A 17,371-nucleotide genomic window follows, 5' to 3' on the forward strand; every position below is an offset into this window, starting at 1 on the left:
TCTTGTCCTTTCTCCTTGTGCCTCTTCTCATCTTGCAGCACCTCCAGAGCAGCAAACAGTCCCAAAAGGGGGGGCTAGAAAGTATTCAGAATTCTCGGACATTCTCCTCTCATGTTCTTTGTATTGTTTAGCTTCAGAATCAAGTAAAAACCAAGTGGGAGGATTTGATTTGGAGTTAGTTCCATCTTGAGAGACTGCAGGCCAGTGATGAAGGTTTGTTTCTTTGCAGGAAGAAGGTAAAAAATAAAGGCGTGTATTATAAATTACAGGTAGAGCTGCTGCCTGATCCTTGAGGAAGGGTGAGCATCTGGGAATAAAAGGGGAAACAATCTGGGAATAAAGGGGGGAAACATGCCATGGCTTGTGATGAACAAAATATACTTTTTGTTTTATTTCAGTGAGAAACCAAAATAGGAGGCCCTGCTGTGACTGCAAATCTGTGTTATTTCATTTTATCCTCTTGAAATGTTAGAGGATAGGGCACACGAATGAGCCCTTCCTCTATATGTGAATGAATTTTACTAATCACATGTAATTTTTTTGCCTGAAAGCCCCTTGCAGATGTCTCCAGGTGTTTATCTCTGCTGGCAGGAATTCCTGCTTTATTTAGTTACAGTGGTGGTGCTTCCACAGCCCTGTCTCTGTGGGACATGTGAACTGCACCAGACACACACCAAGGCCACTTGTCCTGCTGCTCACAAAACTTCATGCTTTATTTCAGGAGAGAACATGGTTTCCATGATGACAACTCTGTGGCAAGTAATTATTCCCATTATTGTCCTGTCCCACTTCTCAGCATCTCTGCCATCCTGGGAGAGGTAAGCATTTCTTGGGACTCTGCTTTCTTTTTCTCCATGGTTTTTGCTCAAAGAGACTGCTAGCTGAAAACCCAGCCTTTTAGCTGCCTTCTTGAACTTGCATCTGCTTGCTTGTGGATCTTGTTCTTCCCTAAACAGTTTTAGTTAAATGAGTGCAAATGATGCAAACCTTTTTCTTGCTTAAGGATGAGAAAGTTAATTTAATTCAGAAAAAAAATTGTGACTCCAAAACAAAACACAGTTAAAAGGACACTTTTGAGTCTGTTTTTCTCCTGTGCACTTGCACAGCCTGATAAAGGTGAGAGTTTCTGTTTCCAACAGCCTGGTCCCATGAAAACATAACCAGAAATACTCAACCCTGTAAGTTCACCAAGTTCACCAAGGGAGTCGCCTGCAAGGGCTGGTCTTTGCTGTTCTTTTCTAAGTGCTCTTCAGCTTTGTGTCTCTGGATATTTGTTTATTACTTCTCCAGCCTCTTGTCCTACTCTTTTGTGCTGAATCATCAATAACCCCACTTTCCCACATCTTTGTGGCAAGGTGATTACATCAGTAAAAGCAAGGGCAGGTCATTTTCCTATGTGATGTTTAACAAAGGTATTTTTAAAACTCTCTTTTTCTCCCTGTTTTTGTAAAACTTTGCCAAAGTGGTACGAATTCTTGCCCATGTGTATTTGGGACTCTCTTGCCTTGAGGCAGCGGTGTTTAATGCCTGTTCTTGCCTGTTCTTGTGTGTTTTTAAACCATTCCTTTTGACCCCCCTTTTCCCTGTTCCAACATGCAGGATGGAGCGCCACGCAGATGGGCTCTTCCACAGCGAGCTCAGCAAGATGAACGGCAATGCCTACGTGCAGCAGTTGGTCAAGCACCTGGTGGGCCTCAAGGACAGGTGAGCACCAGCCACACCCACCCTCCTGGGGCAGGGAAGTCTCCTGCAGGATGTGGGATCCCTGCCCTGAGGGGCTGCCCATGGAGCTGGGCTGTCCAGCTGCAGAGCCAGCCCAAGCACTGGCAGCCCAAGATGAGGAGGGGAAGGGGAGGGGTACAGGGCCCTGTAGTGGTGGTAGGAGAGGCATTGCTGTGCCTCACGGGGAGAGCCACATGGCTGGGAGGTGCAGCTGCTGTCCCATGTTGTCCCCACACAGATCCCTGAGGCACTCGGATGGGCTGTTCACCAGTGAGTACAGCAAGATGAGAGGCAATGCCCAGGTTCAGAAATTCATCCAAAACCTCATGGGCCGCAAGCGCAGGTGAGAGGGAACCTCTGGTGTCCCAGTCCCCACCCAGGCTCTCACTGCCACACTGGGCCAGCGGCCCCCACTGAGGCCATGTCTGTGAGCACAGCAGCAGATACAACACAAGCTGCAAGTGCTGCTCTGCAGTGGTGGTGGTTCGGTTACATAATTGGTGGTTTGGGGTTTTTAATTATTATTAATTTTCTTTATCTAAACCAGCTCTCCTGGCCCAGTCAGCACAGACATGCAGGAGAGAGAGGGAGTAAACAAACCTGAGGAACTTTGCTTTCTCTGGTTGTACCAGAGCTTTCTGAACACCAGGTAGGTGGGAGAGATTGGTCACCTCTGTGACTCTGAGCCCCACAATACTGAAGCCAAAAAAAGGCTTTCTATGAACAGCCATAGAAAAGTCAGTTGTTAAATAGTAAAACCCAGGGAATCAAAATAATATATTTTCTTAATAATTTCCTAAGAGTTGTCATTCTGGATTGAAGCAATTATTAATCTCATTAGGAAATGTGATCTAATGGTTAAAATTGAAAGAAAGTCTTTGCTACCCTGTCTGGATTCAACTGCTGATTGAAACACACACCTCAGGATGGGTTGTCCCAGCACCTGGACATTGTCTTTTCCTAATGCCCAATAACTTTCACTTAGACGTCTCACTCTTAAATCACTCTAATTAGGAGGAATAAGCTGGCCCTTAGTACCTCTTGTGCCACAGCAGAGGAGAAATACCACTGTGCATTTGTAGAGTGCCTGGCAGCAGGCAGCCATGATCCCTCATCCACCATGACCTGCTATTTGGAGTTATCCTGGAATGTCACAAGGTGGCCTTGTCACACTTCCAGCAGTTTATGCTCCCAGAAATAATATTTTTCTTTTTTTCTTTTTTTTTCTTTTTTTTTCTTTTTTTTTTTTTTCCTTTTTTTTTTTTCTTTTTTTGTCCCTGATTTTTCCCTCCCCACAGCCGCTCGGACAGAGATGCCAGGGAGGCTGCTGCCATTACCAGCCAGTACATTTGCCCCTTCTCTAAGCAGCTGGTTGCAGACATGAAGGAAGATACAGATGGTTCTGAATGAAGGTGAAAGGAAAGAAACAGCCAAGGAGACAGCTTTCACATGTATGGCCTTGAAAATAAACAGGGAAGCTCTTGCTTAGGAAAAACTCTTGAGATAGGCAAATAAATAAAAATTATCCTGTAAAGCAGTCAAAAACCAATGAAACCTCTGAGATTATCCAAAGTGAAATGTATGTGGGTCTGTACTGCTGTCAGTAGATGGAGCCTGGGTGAAGCACATCCCTTCCACTCTGTGTTGGCATCTGGGTGCTTGCTGCTGATCCCAAATAAAAATGGTTAGCTGTGCCTGTGCCTTGGCTGCTCTTTGGGGCTGCTCTTTGGGAAACTGGAATAAGGACGGTCCATTACAACTTCTTGGATTATTAGGAATGCAGGGGAGGAGCCTTTTGCCAGGATTCCCCTATATGAGGCATGGTGGGACACATGGCTGGGACTGGGGAGTGCCTACAGTGCAGCTGTGTGCCGAGGTCAGAATCAGGCCTCCATGTAGCAGGAACAAAGCCAGAGGTTAGGTTTTATGGCAAAGAAATGTTCTGAGAGCTACACAACAGAGATACTCACTGTAAAAGTTATTTCCTCTCCATTCTGCCCCTGGAGTTGATCGCCCAGTTTTGTCACAGCCACTAAAGATAAAGCTCCATGAGAAATAATTTGTTCCCACCACTTAATGAGGTTCATATACTGTCCCTCTGCCACTCAGACAGATTCCCCCCCTTTGATGGAACAGCCACACCAGCTTTCCTGTAAAACCAATGGATTTTGGAGAGCAGCTCTAAAATAAAGTTCTTCAGCAGCAATCCTGTGCTATGCTGTGCAGCCCTGCCCAGCCCATCCTGCTCCAGCAGTTTTCAGCATCTGTGATGGACCTGATGACTGCAAAAGGAGCTGTTCAGACTCAAATGCACACCTAAGCACCATTCCCTTACTGAGGAGCTGAACAGTTGTTCATTTTGGTCCATAGGAAGTCTCTGCTAAGAAAGATTCCTTTTGGAAGGAGTGTTGACAGCCTGGATTTCAGTAAGTTGCTAATAACCACCTGGCTAAGGTGCAGCATCTGAGAACTTCCTGAAATCAGAATGAATTTTAAAAGATCAGTGAGAGCAGAGATCCCCTGAAAAGTTCAGGAAGCTGCTGAGATTCAAATAGTTGAAGATCTCCTGGTATAGAATCTCCTGGAAGGAGATTCTGGGAAGCATCTCTACAAGGAACAGCCACCAGTAAAAGGAGATATGTTTTCTCTACAAAGTTGCTGGGAATTCCCTGGACTGCAGGTGAGCCTTGTCACTGCTGGGATCCACTTGCTCACCTTGTGGGATACAGACCCCCATCTCCAGCACATCAGAAACAAAATTTCCCCCCTTTCCTGTGGGAGAGACTGGAGTAAGCACGCAGTTTCCCAAGTGCCAGCCCTTGTCCTTCATGTTCAGCTGGGCAAGGGCTTGGCTCTGAGTTCTGAACTGCTTCAAATATATCCTTGTTGCCACAGAGAGTTTAGGAAAGGAAAGATCCAGAGAAAAAAGAAGCAGCAAGGATTTATGTGTCATTAGGTTCCATGACTGGTGAATCCTTCAATAAGTCATCCAATGGCATAAAGAGGCAAAGGTTGAACCACAGCAATCCCCAGCCAGCTGGTGTTTCTTGGTGCCATAAAGTGGTGAATGCAAACAAGGGCACAGGGCAGAACAGGGAGATCAGCTTAATTGGAAAAAGGGATTTTTCACCAACTAGCAGCTCACCATGGCTATTCCTCACTGGCTTCTCACGTCTGCACTCTTCCTGCTGCCCCTCTTGGCACAGATTTCGGCACAGGAACTAGGTAAGCCCTTTCACAAGGTCCATGTCTTTGAGGAATGTCTCCCATGGGAGGGGGTGGCCCTGTTACAGGTGGAAGGTTGCTACGCTCCAAGACCCCTTTGTTCCACAGCTTGTGACGACAGGTCTCACCCAGCTCCTTCACAATGTGAATCCTTGGGCAATTTTGCATCATATTTGTGTGTTTTTTCCAGGATGTTCTGTCAGTAACAACAACCCAAGTGTTCCTGAAAATAAGTGTCCTTATGTGGTGACTACCATCCACGTGCAGCCAGGTTTCACCCTAACAATTGATCCCAGTTACCCCGATGGCCAATTCTTTAGCATTGAGGGCTCTGAGCTGCAGCTGACACAGTGTGTGGACTATGAGGTAAGCCTTTAGCTGGCAGGCTGTAAGAATGGGATAGATAATGCTGGGATGCAATGAGTTTCAATCTGGAGTCTTGGGCTTCCAGGGATTCCTAACCTGTTTCTAGAAGAAATAAGTTATTTCAGTTGTGTGAATTTGGGAGCCTACAAAAAAGGTGGAGGGACCATTTAAAAGGACCTAGAATGACAGGATAAAGGGGACTGACTTCAAACTGCCAAAAGGCAGGGTTAGATGGAATACTGGGAAGAAATTCTTCCCTGTAAGGGTGCTGAGGACCTGGCACAGGTTTCCCAGAGAAGCTGTGGCTGTTTCATCCCTGGAATTGTCCCCCCAGGCTGGATGGGGCTTGGAGCAGCCTGGGATAGTGAAAGGTGTCCCTGCCCATGGCAGGGGGTTAGAATGAGATGAGCTTTAAGGTCCTTTCCAACCCAAATCATTCTGGGATTCTGTCATCTTGTGTGAAGCAGAAAGGCAGTATAAAAGGTCATTGTGTTCACTTAGGTGCTCTGTATACAGCCACAGGCATCCTTAAGTTCCCTTTCAATACAAAAACCCACTTTTACTTGAGTGAAGAGCAACAACCTGAGTTAACACACCAGAGGTGCCACCATACTTGCTGCATAGAATGTTTCTGATTTATTCAATTTTAAAAGAAATCTGTTTAAATTCACCTGAGGTGAGAGAGAATGGCAGATTAGCTCTGCCAACATCTTACAGGAATTGAAGGGAGAGCACCTGGAAGATGGGGCTGCTTTCATATCATCATAGACAAGATCCCAGCATTAAGGAAAGAAAGGAAAAGTTAGATAAACCTGAAAATAAGATAAAGCCCAGCAGCATTTCTGATTCAGCAAAGCACAAATTTGGCTCATTCGCTTCAGCCAGAGGTTGTACTCTTGGACTGTTTCTACAGTGAGGGGGTTTGTTTTTCATGCAGAAAGATCCCGTGCTGCTGCTGCTCCTGACTTGCAAGGACCCTGCTGGCCAGGTAAGTGCTCTCCCATGGCTGAGCCCTGGGACAAGGCACTGCAGGCAGCACCTGCTTCCCTCTGCTCTTCCTAATCCTCACACTGGGATGGGCAGATGTCCTTCTCTTTGTGGACAGACACACTGTTGTCAGAGCAACAGAGAGCGCCAAGGCTCTGCCAGTGGGGAGGAGGTGGCAGCAAGCCCACAGTCCTGCCCAGGACATGGGCTGGCTGCAAACCCCAGACCCATCTGGCCCCCATCCTTACACCATCCCCTCTGGTCCCTCTGCAAAGTAGGATCAGCCCCAACAGTCTATTTCTGTCTTTGATTCTTTGATTTGCCCATTCAGCAGAGCGATTCCTTGCAAATCCTAGTCACCATTCTGAATGAGAACGATAACTCCCCCGTGTTTCCGCAGCCAAACATCACCAGGCAAGTCCCAGAGGTAAGGGGTTTTGGGAAGAGAAGAGGGCACTGCTCACTGAGAACTATGGGACTGAGGAAGGGTCAGCAGGGAGAGGACTTCAGTCCGTTTCACACAGACAAGAATTACAACAATGTGGTTTTTTAGGATACAGAAGTGGACACAGTCATTGTAGCCCGTGAAGAAGTAACTGCTACTGATGCTGATCTGGACACCATCTACTATGAACTCACTACCACTGTGCAGGTGAGCAACACTAGGGACAAACAGTAGCTCTGAAGAAGCTGGAATCAGAAGAGCCCCAGCTTTGAGGAGAAGGTCACTGCATTTAGCTCACTCAACTTTTGCAAAACCCTAACATTGATTTGGTTAACAGAACAGAGCTGCAGGTATTGAATTCTCTTATGGCTTGCACTTTGAATGCGCTCTACAGATTAAACTTTCATCTAGAATGTTCAGACCCGTAATGACTCAGGGAAGTCTTGTTGGCATGATCTGTAAACATATCAGGAGACCTTTGTACCTCAGGGAGCTCAGAATTGCACTGAGTCAGATGGGGAAAGAAGTCCTGTGCTTAGCAGCACAGGAAATTCATTGTGCACGCAGTTAAACCAATGCCAGCCAAGAGTGCAAGGGCTGACTGTAAACTAAAATCAAAAGGAAATTCAAGAGAAAAACCAAATGTATGTTTGCATTTTTGAAAAGTGTTGTGGAGAGAGCAGACAGTGACTCTGTTATCTCTGTATCCCCAGGGAATTTAAGTTTCTGTGAACAGAAACCCATTTTTTCAGCTCTGGGATCGGACTTTGCATTCACATTGGTGTAAATCCAGAGGTATTCAGAAATTCAGAGGCATAACATTAAAGGAAAACCAAAGCAAGTGCAGAAGGTTATAGAGTAAAATGCAACGCATGATACTTCAACTCAGCTTTACAGTTTCTTTCAGTCCAGCTGTATTAGGCTAAGGCAGGTGATCCTGCCAGCTCTCAAAGGCTGAGCCATCTTTGACCTTTTTTGTGCATGGAAGTGAGATTGTTGGCTATTAGGACCCAAATCAGGATTGATGACAACTTGCTAAATATAGGAAATAAATGAGGCGATAGATTTAATCCAGAAACTGCTGAGCAGGTGGGCAGTCAAAGCAGGTGTTCTGTGAGAGGAAATTCACAAGAACAAACCTTTCTGACAAGCCAGGCAACTCCAGTGTGCAGTACCAAAAATTAAGTAGATCTGACATTCCCACAGTGCCCCTCATCCAGGTCCCCAGGATTAAAGGTCCAGTTGGGATGACAAAGACAGCAATAAGCAGGATTTGGAATGTGTCTGTAATTGAGTCTGCTACAGGATTTTTTCATTTCCCTTGCCAGAACACGGATGGTTATTTTGCCATAAGAGGAGTTAATAACCCGGAAATTTATTTAAAAACAGCATTGGACTATGACAAATTTAATTCGACAACGTTGCTCTTGTATGCGAGGGTAAGTGGTTTGGGAAGAACAGAATGCCTCATTTGCACGGTCCCTCTTATCTGAAGGATGAGTCTGGATGGGACATCTCTGGGATAACAGCAGGGAGGGTGGGGCCTGAGGGGAGGGAGGGGGCATTCAGAGCAGCCTTTCCCTCTCCATAGTTCTAGTGACAGACCTGCAGTCAGCCGACTTTTGTCAGCAGAACAAGATAACCTACTGCTTTAGCTACTCTCACATAAATTTCTAATTAAACAGAATGGAGTGACAATGGCTAAAGGGCCCCAGTGCACTGCTTTTGGCAGATGGGCCCTTGTTTTAGCAGTGAAACCTGTGTCTCACGAGTGTGCTTTGCCTTGGGGGCAGGACAGGCCTGTAACCACCAACATAACCACTGCAACAATAACCATCACCATCAAGCAGAGTGACACCCGGGCACCCTGGTTCCTGCCCTGCACCCAGCTCCACAACGACACCAGCGTCTGCATCAGCAGCCCCTACTCCGGCAGGGTCAACATCTCCGAGATGTCGGTGAGCAGGAGGGCTCAGACAGTGCCCCTGGGGCTGTTCCTACTGGGAAGCACTGAACCATTTCCATCAACTTGTGCTGGTCTCCAGTACAATGCAGGTGATTCAGCAGAACAGGGAGCCCTCATCATCCCCCACCTCAAGCAGCATTGCTTGTCTCTGCTCCTACAGCACATCACAGGAGAGGCAAGAGCCAGAACACCAGCTCAAGGTTGTCTCACCTCCGCCCTGTCACAGACACCTCCCAGCAATAAATTCCATTCTGTCTAGGCAGAGCCATGGGATCTGCTGTGGGATGGGAGAACTCCAGTTGCTGATCTGGTCCTGCCTTGTGGTGTGTGACTGTTTGCCTTGTTGTTGCAGACGGATCCGCTCCTCCTGGAGCCAGGACCCATCTATGCTGTCGACCCTGACTACACCATCAGTGACAGGATCGTGTACAGGATTGTTGGGGGTGAGTAGACCTTGTCACCTTCCACAACGAACATTGTTCATGTCTCCTGTCGTACCTGCCAAGAGGGAGGACCTGGGACCCCTCTGTTTCTGCCACAGAAGTATAACTAGAGCCACAGAACACTGTTGATTAAGTAGAAGAAACAGACTGTACAGAGAGGAAGAAAAAAAAAGAATTACAGTCCCACAAACCAATCTTAATGAAATCTGTTTCAAAAAGATTTTGGTTTTTTGTGAGATGATGTTTTATGTTTAAGCTTTTAGCCGTGATTTTGTCAATCTGGTCATGCTACTTTCATGCAGTCTTTGAGCTGTACCTAAAATTCCCACATTATCAGCCTAATTTCTATTCATTGCCCAGAATCATGTCTTTATTCCCCAGCACATTGTCACTTTCTCATCTGCCCTGTTTTAGTCTTGATTTCAAAAGAATCAAGGCAAAGGTCATATTGGTCAAGTGAAGTTCCTCTCCCCTTACCTATTATGCCTCATGGCAACACAGTTGTGAATATCCTCCTGATACCAAATGTATTAAAGAACATTAAATTCCACTGGCATTTGGATGGAGTGTGGCCTCCCTCCCTCCAGTCAGTGACTCAGATCCTTGTCAAGAGAGAATCCACAGTGTCTCAGGGTGAGGAAGAGAACTAAAAATTCTCCTTATCTTACAACATGTATCCAACATAGGTACTTTTGTGATTCCCACACAGATGTAGGAATCTGATTTCTACCTGTACATAAATACAAGGTTTGAGTCCAGACTCCCTATGTAACCAGTAGAGAGAAATAAGCATTCCCAGAGCAGACTGGGAACTGGATGGAGATTTTCAGTCCTCAAATTGTGCCAGAGGCTCTGGGCATTTATCACACTTTAGACTGACAGTCTTTGGGCCTAGGTACTGGAAATGCAAAGCTTTGTTGTTCTCTCTGATTTAATTGGGTTCACACATATCTAATGAGTCCCTCTGCATGCCTGACCATCACTTCCAGTCTTTGGAGCAGCCAGGCAGGCAAGGAAAACAGTATTTTAACTTGGGTAAATGGTATTTACCCAAGGAAAATTCCTTGAGGGTATTCTCACTAAGATGTGGAAGAATGAGTCTGTGAGCTCCAGGTCACTTTATGAAGGAATCTGATGGTTGAATGGTCTTTGCATTTTCTCTAGGGAATACAAATGAAGTGTTCTCAGTGGATGCAGACACAGGGAATCTAACCATGAACAAAATAGTGACTTCCCCAGATTCCTTTCTGTTGCAAGTTATGGTAAGTGATGACATTACAGTCACCCACCCAGCACAGCTGGATTTCCAGGAAGCAGCAGCCTAGCTGTGCCAGGAGTCAGTGACCTCAAAAATAATTTGGTTACTCCCTTTCTTTTGAAGGGCCCAGTGTTTGACGTATGTCCTGCACCAACCCACAAGCAAAGCTCCTGCAGCAGTTGAGAGTTTCCCCTCTCAACTCTCAAGGTGTGGGTGGTGACAGCAAAGGAAGTTGACCCTGGGCACTGCTGAGTTGATGAAGGCTTCAGATCAAGCCTGTCCTTTCATGTCTGATCAGGGGCAGAAGTCTGACATCTCTCTCTCTTTCTCTCCAGGCCACCCAGGTCAGCAATGTAAGGAAATACTCTGTAGCCACTGTAGAGATCAAGGTCATCAATAAAAGCAACTTTCCACCCTACTTTGAGAAGGGGGTCTACAGCGGGACAGTGGTTGTTGGGCTGCCCCAGAGAAGCTTTGTCTACCAAGCTGGAGATCCTTCCACCCCCCTGGTGATAACAGCAATGGATCAGGATTTCCCTGATGTAAGAAACTAAAAGTGCTCTGTATTCTGTCTCACTGCTTCAGGCTTAAAGCAGGATCAGGAAACACGAGGGAGGGGAGGAGTGGAGAGGCAAACACATGCTGTCCTCTAGTGTTCTATGTTATACTCCCTTGGAAATTGCACAAATACCAGAACCACTTATGGTGTGATGTCATGGGGAGAAGCTGCTGGACTCCCCTCTTCGAAAGGCAGTCCCACACACATCACTTGCATTGGTGTGTTCTGCTTGGGCAAGTACTAAAATTGCCAACACAAACTGGATTAAGACTTGGGATTTTTACTTTTTTTATGTTTTTGGGATATGTTCTTGGCCTCTGAGCAACAGGGTGAATGCAGTTGAGTTCAGCCTTTCTCACCTGCTCAGCCCAGGTTTATTTGTTACTCTCCCCACCTACTCGTACCTCAGGTGTTTTGGACAGATCCAGCCAAGGGGTTGTTGGGAAGATGCATGTGAAACACAATGTGGTTTGATCACCCACTCTCTCTCTGGCCTTTCAGAAAGTCAATCCCAACATCAAGTACTATCTCAAAAACAGCACCGATTTCATTGCTACCAGGGATGGGCTCATCCTGACCAACAAGGTGCTGGAGTCCCCAGGAACTGTGACCATCCAGGTAGGGCACCTTTCTTGGGTATTTTGTCAGGGGTGTGGAAAGGAGGAATCCAAATCCTCTTTTTGCTTGGGTCAAAGAAGCAGTCAATAACATTAGACTTGTAAGAAGCTGGATGTTCCCTTTGTCCACATGCCTGCCTAAGGCTTGCCTGGCACTGTGCCGCATCCTGTGGGGCTGTCTGAACCAGCCTGGCCACAGCACTGCTGGAGCTTCACAGGCAAGCACAGAGAGGTGTCAGCACCTGCTGCTCCTGCCCTACACTGCCTCAGAACCTGTGCTCTGCACTGTGGATGAGCTGAATGCAAAGCAGGAATGTGCTTCAGCTCATCCACTCCCAGGGCAGGGAATCTTCAGAGCTCTTGTTCCCCTGTAAGCAGGCTGTCCAGCCACAGCTGTGGTGAGGATAGAGACAAGGTACAAGGGCCCCCCACACACCTTGAGAGTGAGCTGGAGATCTGGAAGTCCCTAAGCCATCTCTTTCCCATGTTCCCATAGGCTGTTGGAAAAGATGTGTTGAGCCTGCAGGAGGCAAGCACCATAATTGTGGTGGAGGTCATCCTTGCCACAGGTAGGCTGGGGGGGGGTGGGGAGTCTCTATTTTCTACTCTGCGGAGTCTTCTCTATTTCTGTGGCAAACTGGCCATGATGGGTCGCCTGCTGAAGTCTGTGGGCAAGGGCTGAGGCCAACCCAAATCCTACAGGAGGTTCTGTGGTGGCTTTAAGAGAGAAAATACATTCAACATTCTCACAGCATAGTCACCACATGCCTTGAAAAGCTTCCTGAGACTTTAGTAGTGCTGTGTATTGGAGTGTCTTTTCTTGTTGTTCCAAAGCTAAATCTGGGATTGGTTCATGCTGGGAAATAACCCAGGATGTCCTTTCATGGCAAAGGAGACCTTGGTACATCATTGCTCCTTTTTAGCCATACACAGAGAAAATTTCAATGTTCTTGCCTGTCTGAGGCAGAGCAGAGGGCAGCTGGCACACCCCAAAGCCAGGCTTGCCCACGAGCCAAGGCTTTTCTACTCAGGTCAGGTCTTTTACACCAGAATTTTATGGTCTTACAGGAGAGACAGCCCATGAGTAATAAGAGAGACATGAGGGTTCATACATAATCCTCTGGCTACTGTTTAACCTTGTCAATGTGAAAACAGCTCACACTTCCATACTGCTGAGAAATGACTCTTACATTGGTCTTATAAATAAATTAGGATTGAAGTTCATGAAACTTCTTATGCTCTGAGTTAAGCTGAACCAGTAACAATGAATTTTTATCTCAGGATAGGCAGACAATGCCCAGACTCCACTGGATCCTTCACAATGATGTGTGAGTGAAGTTCTATCGCTTCACCCTCTGATCACCACCATTGTGGGGTGAGAAAAAACAATGTTCCTGGGTGTAAGTTTGGATTCCCTAAAGGGAGTGCCACTTCACAGCTAAAAACCACGGAATCCCCATTAAAGGGCACAGCCCAGCACAAAACTAGTCCATGTGTGAGCTCACATGGAGTTACAAATGCTCCAAGCATGCACCAACATTTCTGAGCAACTTTGAAATTTTACCCTTGCTGCTTAAGCCACACCAAGCAATGGTGCTGTTGAATATGCAGAATTACACAGCTCTGGAACTCTCTGTGGGCTGCAGCTCCCCAGGAGACAGGATTAAGCAGCAAAAATTCCCTGAAGTCCTAAATCCTTGCCAAGGTGTTAATGATAAACTGAGGGCAGAATCCAATGCAGAGGGAATACTCCAATGCCATTATAATAAACAGGTCAGCAGGAGAACAAAACCTTGTTTCATTAATCATTAATGAGAGTCATTTACACTACAAAATGAAACAGGAAAATTTAAAGAATCCAACCACCACCACTAGCAAGCAAAGCTGAGAATGTTACTGTCTTTCCACTCTGGTGTCAGTCTCTGTACAAACACCTGACACTGACCAGTGGCTGGAAGCAGAAGCTGCTCCTGAGCAGACTGGGCAATATTGCTACAGCTACAAATGGGCAAGAAAGGTTTTCTTGTCCGGTGGGCTTTCTAATGCTTTTCCTATTTCCTACTCTGTTTTTTTTTTGTTTCTTATTTTGATGTGATCATCTGTATTGGAGAGGATGTTCCAGATGAAAGGAGGCTTTGCATTTTCACACACAGACATAAAATCAAACCTCATTTTTGCGTTGCGGTGTAAAAGGGTGAAGTGGGAAAGTCAAAGAACTAAATAACTTTACTCCATGTAGCATCAGCTTGCCTGATGCAGTCAGGTATTTGTTAACTTAGTTAAATCATAGGGTAAAAGTCACTGTCCTGTAAATGGCTGCTATTTCCACTTCATGGAATTTATTGGAAATGACAATATTCTGTGTAATAAAAAAAGAAGCCCTCTGCTTTTAGGACAGCAAAAAAATATTTTCTGTGGTATCAGATATATGACTGTCACATTCTGAAGCACAGGATGCTTCCTTGCCTTTTGAAAATTGATTGCAGCTTCTCCTACAGTGAAGGATTTTGTTGGAAAATGCTGCCTGCCAGTTTTAGGCTTTGTAACACTGGTTTGTTTTCTTCACAGCTGTAACCCCCTCTGACAAGATGTACTCTGCTCAGGACATGGCTATCTTAGGGGGCACATTAGCAGCACTGCTGTTAATTGCCTTAGTCTTCCTTGGAGTGCTGGTATGGAAATCCAGTAGATGGTACAGAAAACCTTTCAAATACCTGGTGAAGAAAAAGGTTAGTGCCTTGTTTGTACCTGAACTTCTAAGAGTTATAAAGTGGGATCTGAGGAAGCTTTGAAGAATGGAGGGGCTGCCCAAGTATCACACATTTGTGTGAAGATGGTGAATCACTCCCAAGACAAACTCTGCAGAGGCAGCACCACTTTGGTGGTGTTTGCTGCTGCTCCTTGTGCTGCTGAGGCTGAAGCTGTGTGGTGGATGATGAGCAGACATGGTAAAGAGAGCACCACAGCTCCATGGAGCACAAAATCTTGGATAAAAGTGGCACACATCAGGGGTGGTCTCTGAAAAACACCTGTCTGAGGTATAAACCACAGTTCATCCTCCATAGTCAAAGGAGAGGAGAGTCCCTTCATATCTGATCCCAGAGCCTGGGCTCAGACACTTGTCTGCCCCTGAGCTATTTAGTTTTGAACCTCTCAGGTCCCTGGAAGGTTGGTCAGTGCAAGTTTAGGGTGTAGTTTGTCTGACCAGATGTTGGTCTTTGCCATAGGCTGGGCCTGCTAGGAGCCTGGACCTGAGTGCAGAGCACACAGCTCAGGTGAGTAATAAAAATATTTCACCCTGAGTGAGGGAAATCCCACTGCAGAATGGGCTGGGTACAAACCACCATGTGTGTGATGCTGGTGCTCAGCCCTCCTGGAGAATGAGCCTCCTTATCTGAAAAAACACCAGAAATGGAGCCAATAAAAAATGTCTCTTCCAGGGATCTGCAGCTTTCCCTGGCTTCAAATAGGTCTAACTGCAACCCAAGCTGAACTTTCTTGAGCAGGAGCTCAGTCACTGCAGTCAGCCCTTCCCTCCTGCCCCCCATTTCTCTTCCTGTCACTACAGTCACAATGTGTCTTTCCTCCTGTAGCTTTCCAAGGAAATCTCTGGGGGTCACCAGAACAAATACTACCAGGAAAATGAACAGCCAGATGTGAGCACCAGGCAGCATGAGACATCAGAAACCAGCAGTGTCCAGGCAGAGGCTCCTGTACCAGAGCAGCCAGCACTTGCCTCACACTTCTCCAATACAGAGGAAATAGAGAGTCTCCCAAAGGGCTCCATAGCTTCCACTGTCTTCTTTGACCAGGAAGAGGAAGAAATGGAAGAAGAGGCTGGACAGGAGAAGGAAGTGAAGTCAATCCTCAAAACAGACAGGCACATGGCAGATGATGGCTACAAAGCTGTGTGGTTTAAGACTGATGTGGACCCTGAGGCTGGAGAGAGGGTCAAAGTGATTGAGAACAATGCAGCAGATGATGATAATGATGATGATGACAGTGATCAAGATGTGCAGAAGAATGAGGAGGAGGAGGAAGAAGGTTCTGACACAGATGGTCACCACTGAGGGCTGGGAGTGTCCTCTTCCTCAGAGAACTCATCACCCCCAGCAGCAGAGGTGACAGTCAACATGTCTTACAAAGGTGCAGGGACAGATGACACTGAGATGTAAAGGAAATTGGGTACTTCCCCCCAAAAATGGGACAATTTCAGCTTCTTTGCTGACATGAAGCCCATCTTTCTGCTCAGGGGGAAAACTGGAATGCAGAAGGGTGAGGTTATCTGTCCTGCTTGTCTGAATGCAGCAAATAAGGCCAGAAGAGATTACAGCTAATTTAACCCTTTAGTGAGACCTTGGAATATCACTTAGGATTTTCAGGGTGAAGTGATTCATCTTTCCACCTTCCTGCCTGTTCCCCCTGGGTCCCTTGGCATTGCCTTTCCTAAACTGGCTGCAGGTTCAGCAGAGCTGCAGCTGACCTGGCCTGGCAGCAGCGAGCCCAGCTCACAGGAGCAGTCAAGGGGCACAGTCCAGTGTTGTTTGCCTCCTCCCTTTAGGGTGGTACAGCAGGGTGTCAGCAAGTCCCTCCGAGCCTACAAGTGCTCCTGTGACTATGCAGGAGCTGACTTCAGGGCCCGACTCTGCTCTGTTCTCCCAGCACAAACATTTGGAATGTGCCACCAGGCCCTTGTCTTGCCAGCCAGGAGGTTCCACACTCAGGACCTGCTGTTTCCTTTGTCACTGGTAAACATGGACAGATCACATGAAGGACTTTGTCATCAATTTTCTATGTCATAAACCCACTAACTGTGCAATACTTTAGCTGTCTATCTGCTGTCAGCCAAAGAGCTGCTGAGATATTGTCTTCAAGTGCCAAATCAGCCCTGTTTCCAGCTAGCAGAGGGAAGGAAATATTTGATGCTCTTGTCTAGGTTTGCATCTCCCATCAAACAATCTCTTCCCCAGCTGGCAGCCAAAAGCTGGGCTGGTTTCCACCAGCTGAGTGCATGGCTGTGTGCATTTGCATCTTCTGATCATCAGCACAAGATTTATGCTGCTCCTGGAGAAAGAAAAGAGTGACTGCTGGGATCTGCAGGAACATCAGAGCACGTGTGATTCCCAGGGAGGCTTTCATCCTCTTGGGCCATACATGTCCCTCTCCCAGTGCTCCTGGGCTCATTCCTGCTTTCCTGTCTCTGAGGAATGCTGCCCTGGCCTCCTGGACTTCAGGAGCTGTGTTTGTGCTGCAGATCAAGTCCAGGACCTGGGAAGCTTTCCTACTTCCTGCACCAAAGCTGTTTGCCCAGGAATTACAGTGTGGTAATGGAGGGTGGGGAGTGCAGCCAGTATTTGCCATATAAAGAATCCCTCCAGCAGCTTTGGGATATCTCCAGGAAGCATTTTCCACAGGATTATGAGAACTCTCTGGCATCTGCTCACTGCTAACCCAACACCTCTGGCCACCAGCAAGGCTGAGGGTGCAGCCTGCCCCCCATGCTGATGCTGCTCGTGGGAGGGTTGCTGATGTGGGCAGAAGCACTCCAGCTTCTCCGTTTCCTTGGTGGCTGTGCTGTGTGTGGTACATTCCTGTCAGTGCTCTGCTGCCTGTCTGCATTCCCTCTGCTGCTGTGTACTCTGGATTTCTGCTGGCACACTGATTTATGAGCTCCCTATGACTGCAATCTGTGTTCAGCTCTTGGTGCTTTCCTTCCCCTCACCAGTGTGCTTCCCATGCTCTTGGAATGGTACTGGTCCCATCAAAACAGTCTTTGTTTTCTC

General features: G+C 46.8%; 2 protein-coding genes across 2 annotated transcripts; both read left to right on the plus strand.

The window, feature by feature from the left end:
- Window positions 1–729: 729 nt before the first annotated feature.
- SCT (secretin) lies at window positions 730–3,132 on the plus strand (the record flags this gene model as incomplete). Its single annotated transcript, XM_084207405.1, has 5 exons — window positions 730–818; window positions 1,594–1,704; window positions 1,961–2,065; window positions 2,270–2,371; window positions 3,021–3,132. The coding sequence occupies 5 exons, from the start codon at window positions 730–732 to the stop codon at window positions 3,130–3,132; spliced, it is 519 nt and encodes a 172-aa protein (XP_084063531.1).
- Window positions 3,133–4,868: 1,736 nt separating this feature from the next.
- Window positions 4,869–15,658, plus strand: CDHR5 (cadherin related family member 5; the record flags this gene model as incomplete). Its single annotated transcript, XM_084207966.1, has 14 exons — window positions 4,869–4,947; window positions 5,138–5,313; window positions 6,251–6,301; window positions 6,635–6,727; window positions 6,854–6,952; window positions 8,074–8,184; window positions 8,539–8,703; window positions 9,064–9,154; window positions 10,319–10,416; window positions 10,748–10,954; window positions 11,473–11,589; window positions 12,085–12,157; window positions 14,157–14,317; window positions 15,182–15,658. The coding sequence occupies 14 exons, from the start codon at window positions 4,869–4,871 to the stop codon at window positions 15,656–15,658; spliced, it is 1,998 nt and encodes a 665-aa protein (XP_084064092.1).
- Between the last annotated feature and the right edge of the window lie 1,713 nt (window positions 15,659–17,371).

This window comes from Fringilla coelebs, assembly GCF_963513975.1.
Source record: "Fringilla coelebs genome assembly, chromosome: 6".
In the NCBI taxonomy this organism is placed as follows: Eukaryota; Metazoa; Chordata; class Aves; order Passeriformes; family Fringillidae; genus Fringilla; species Fringilla coelebs.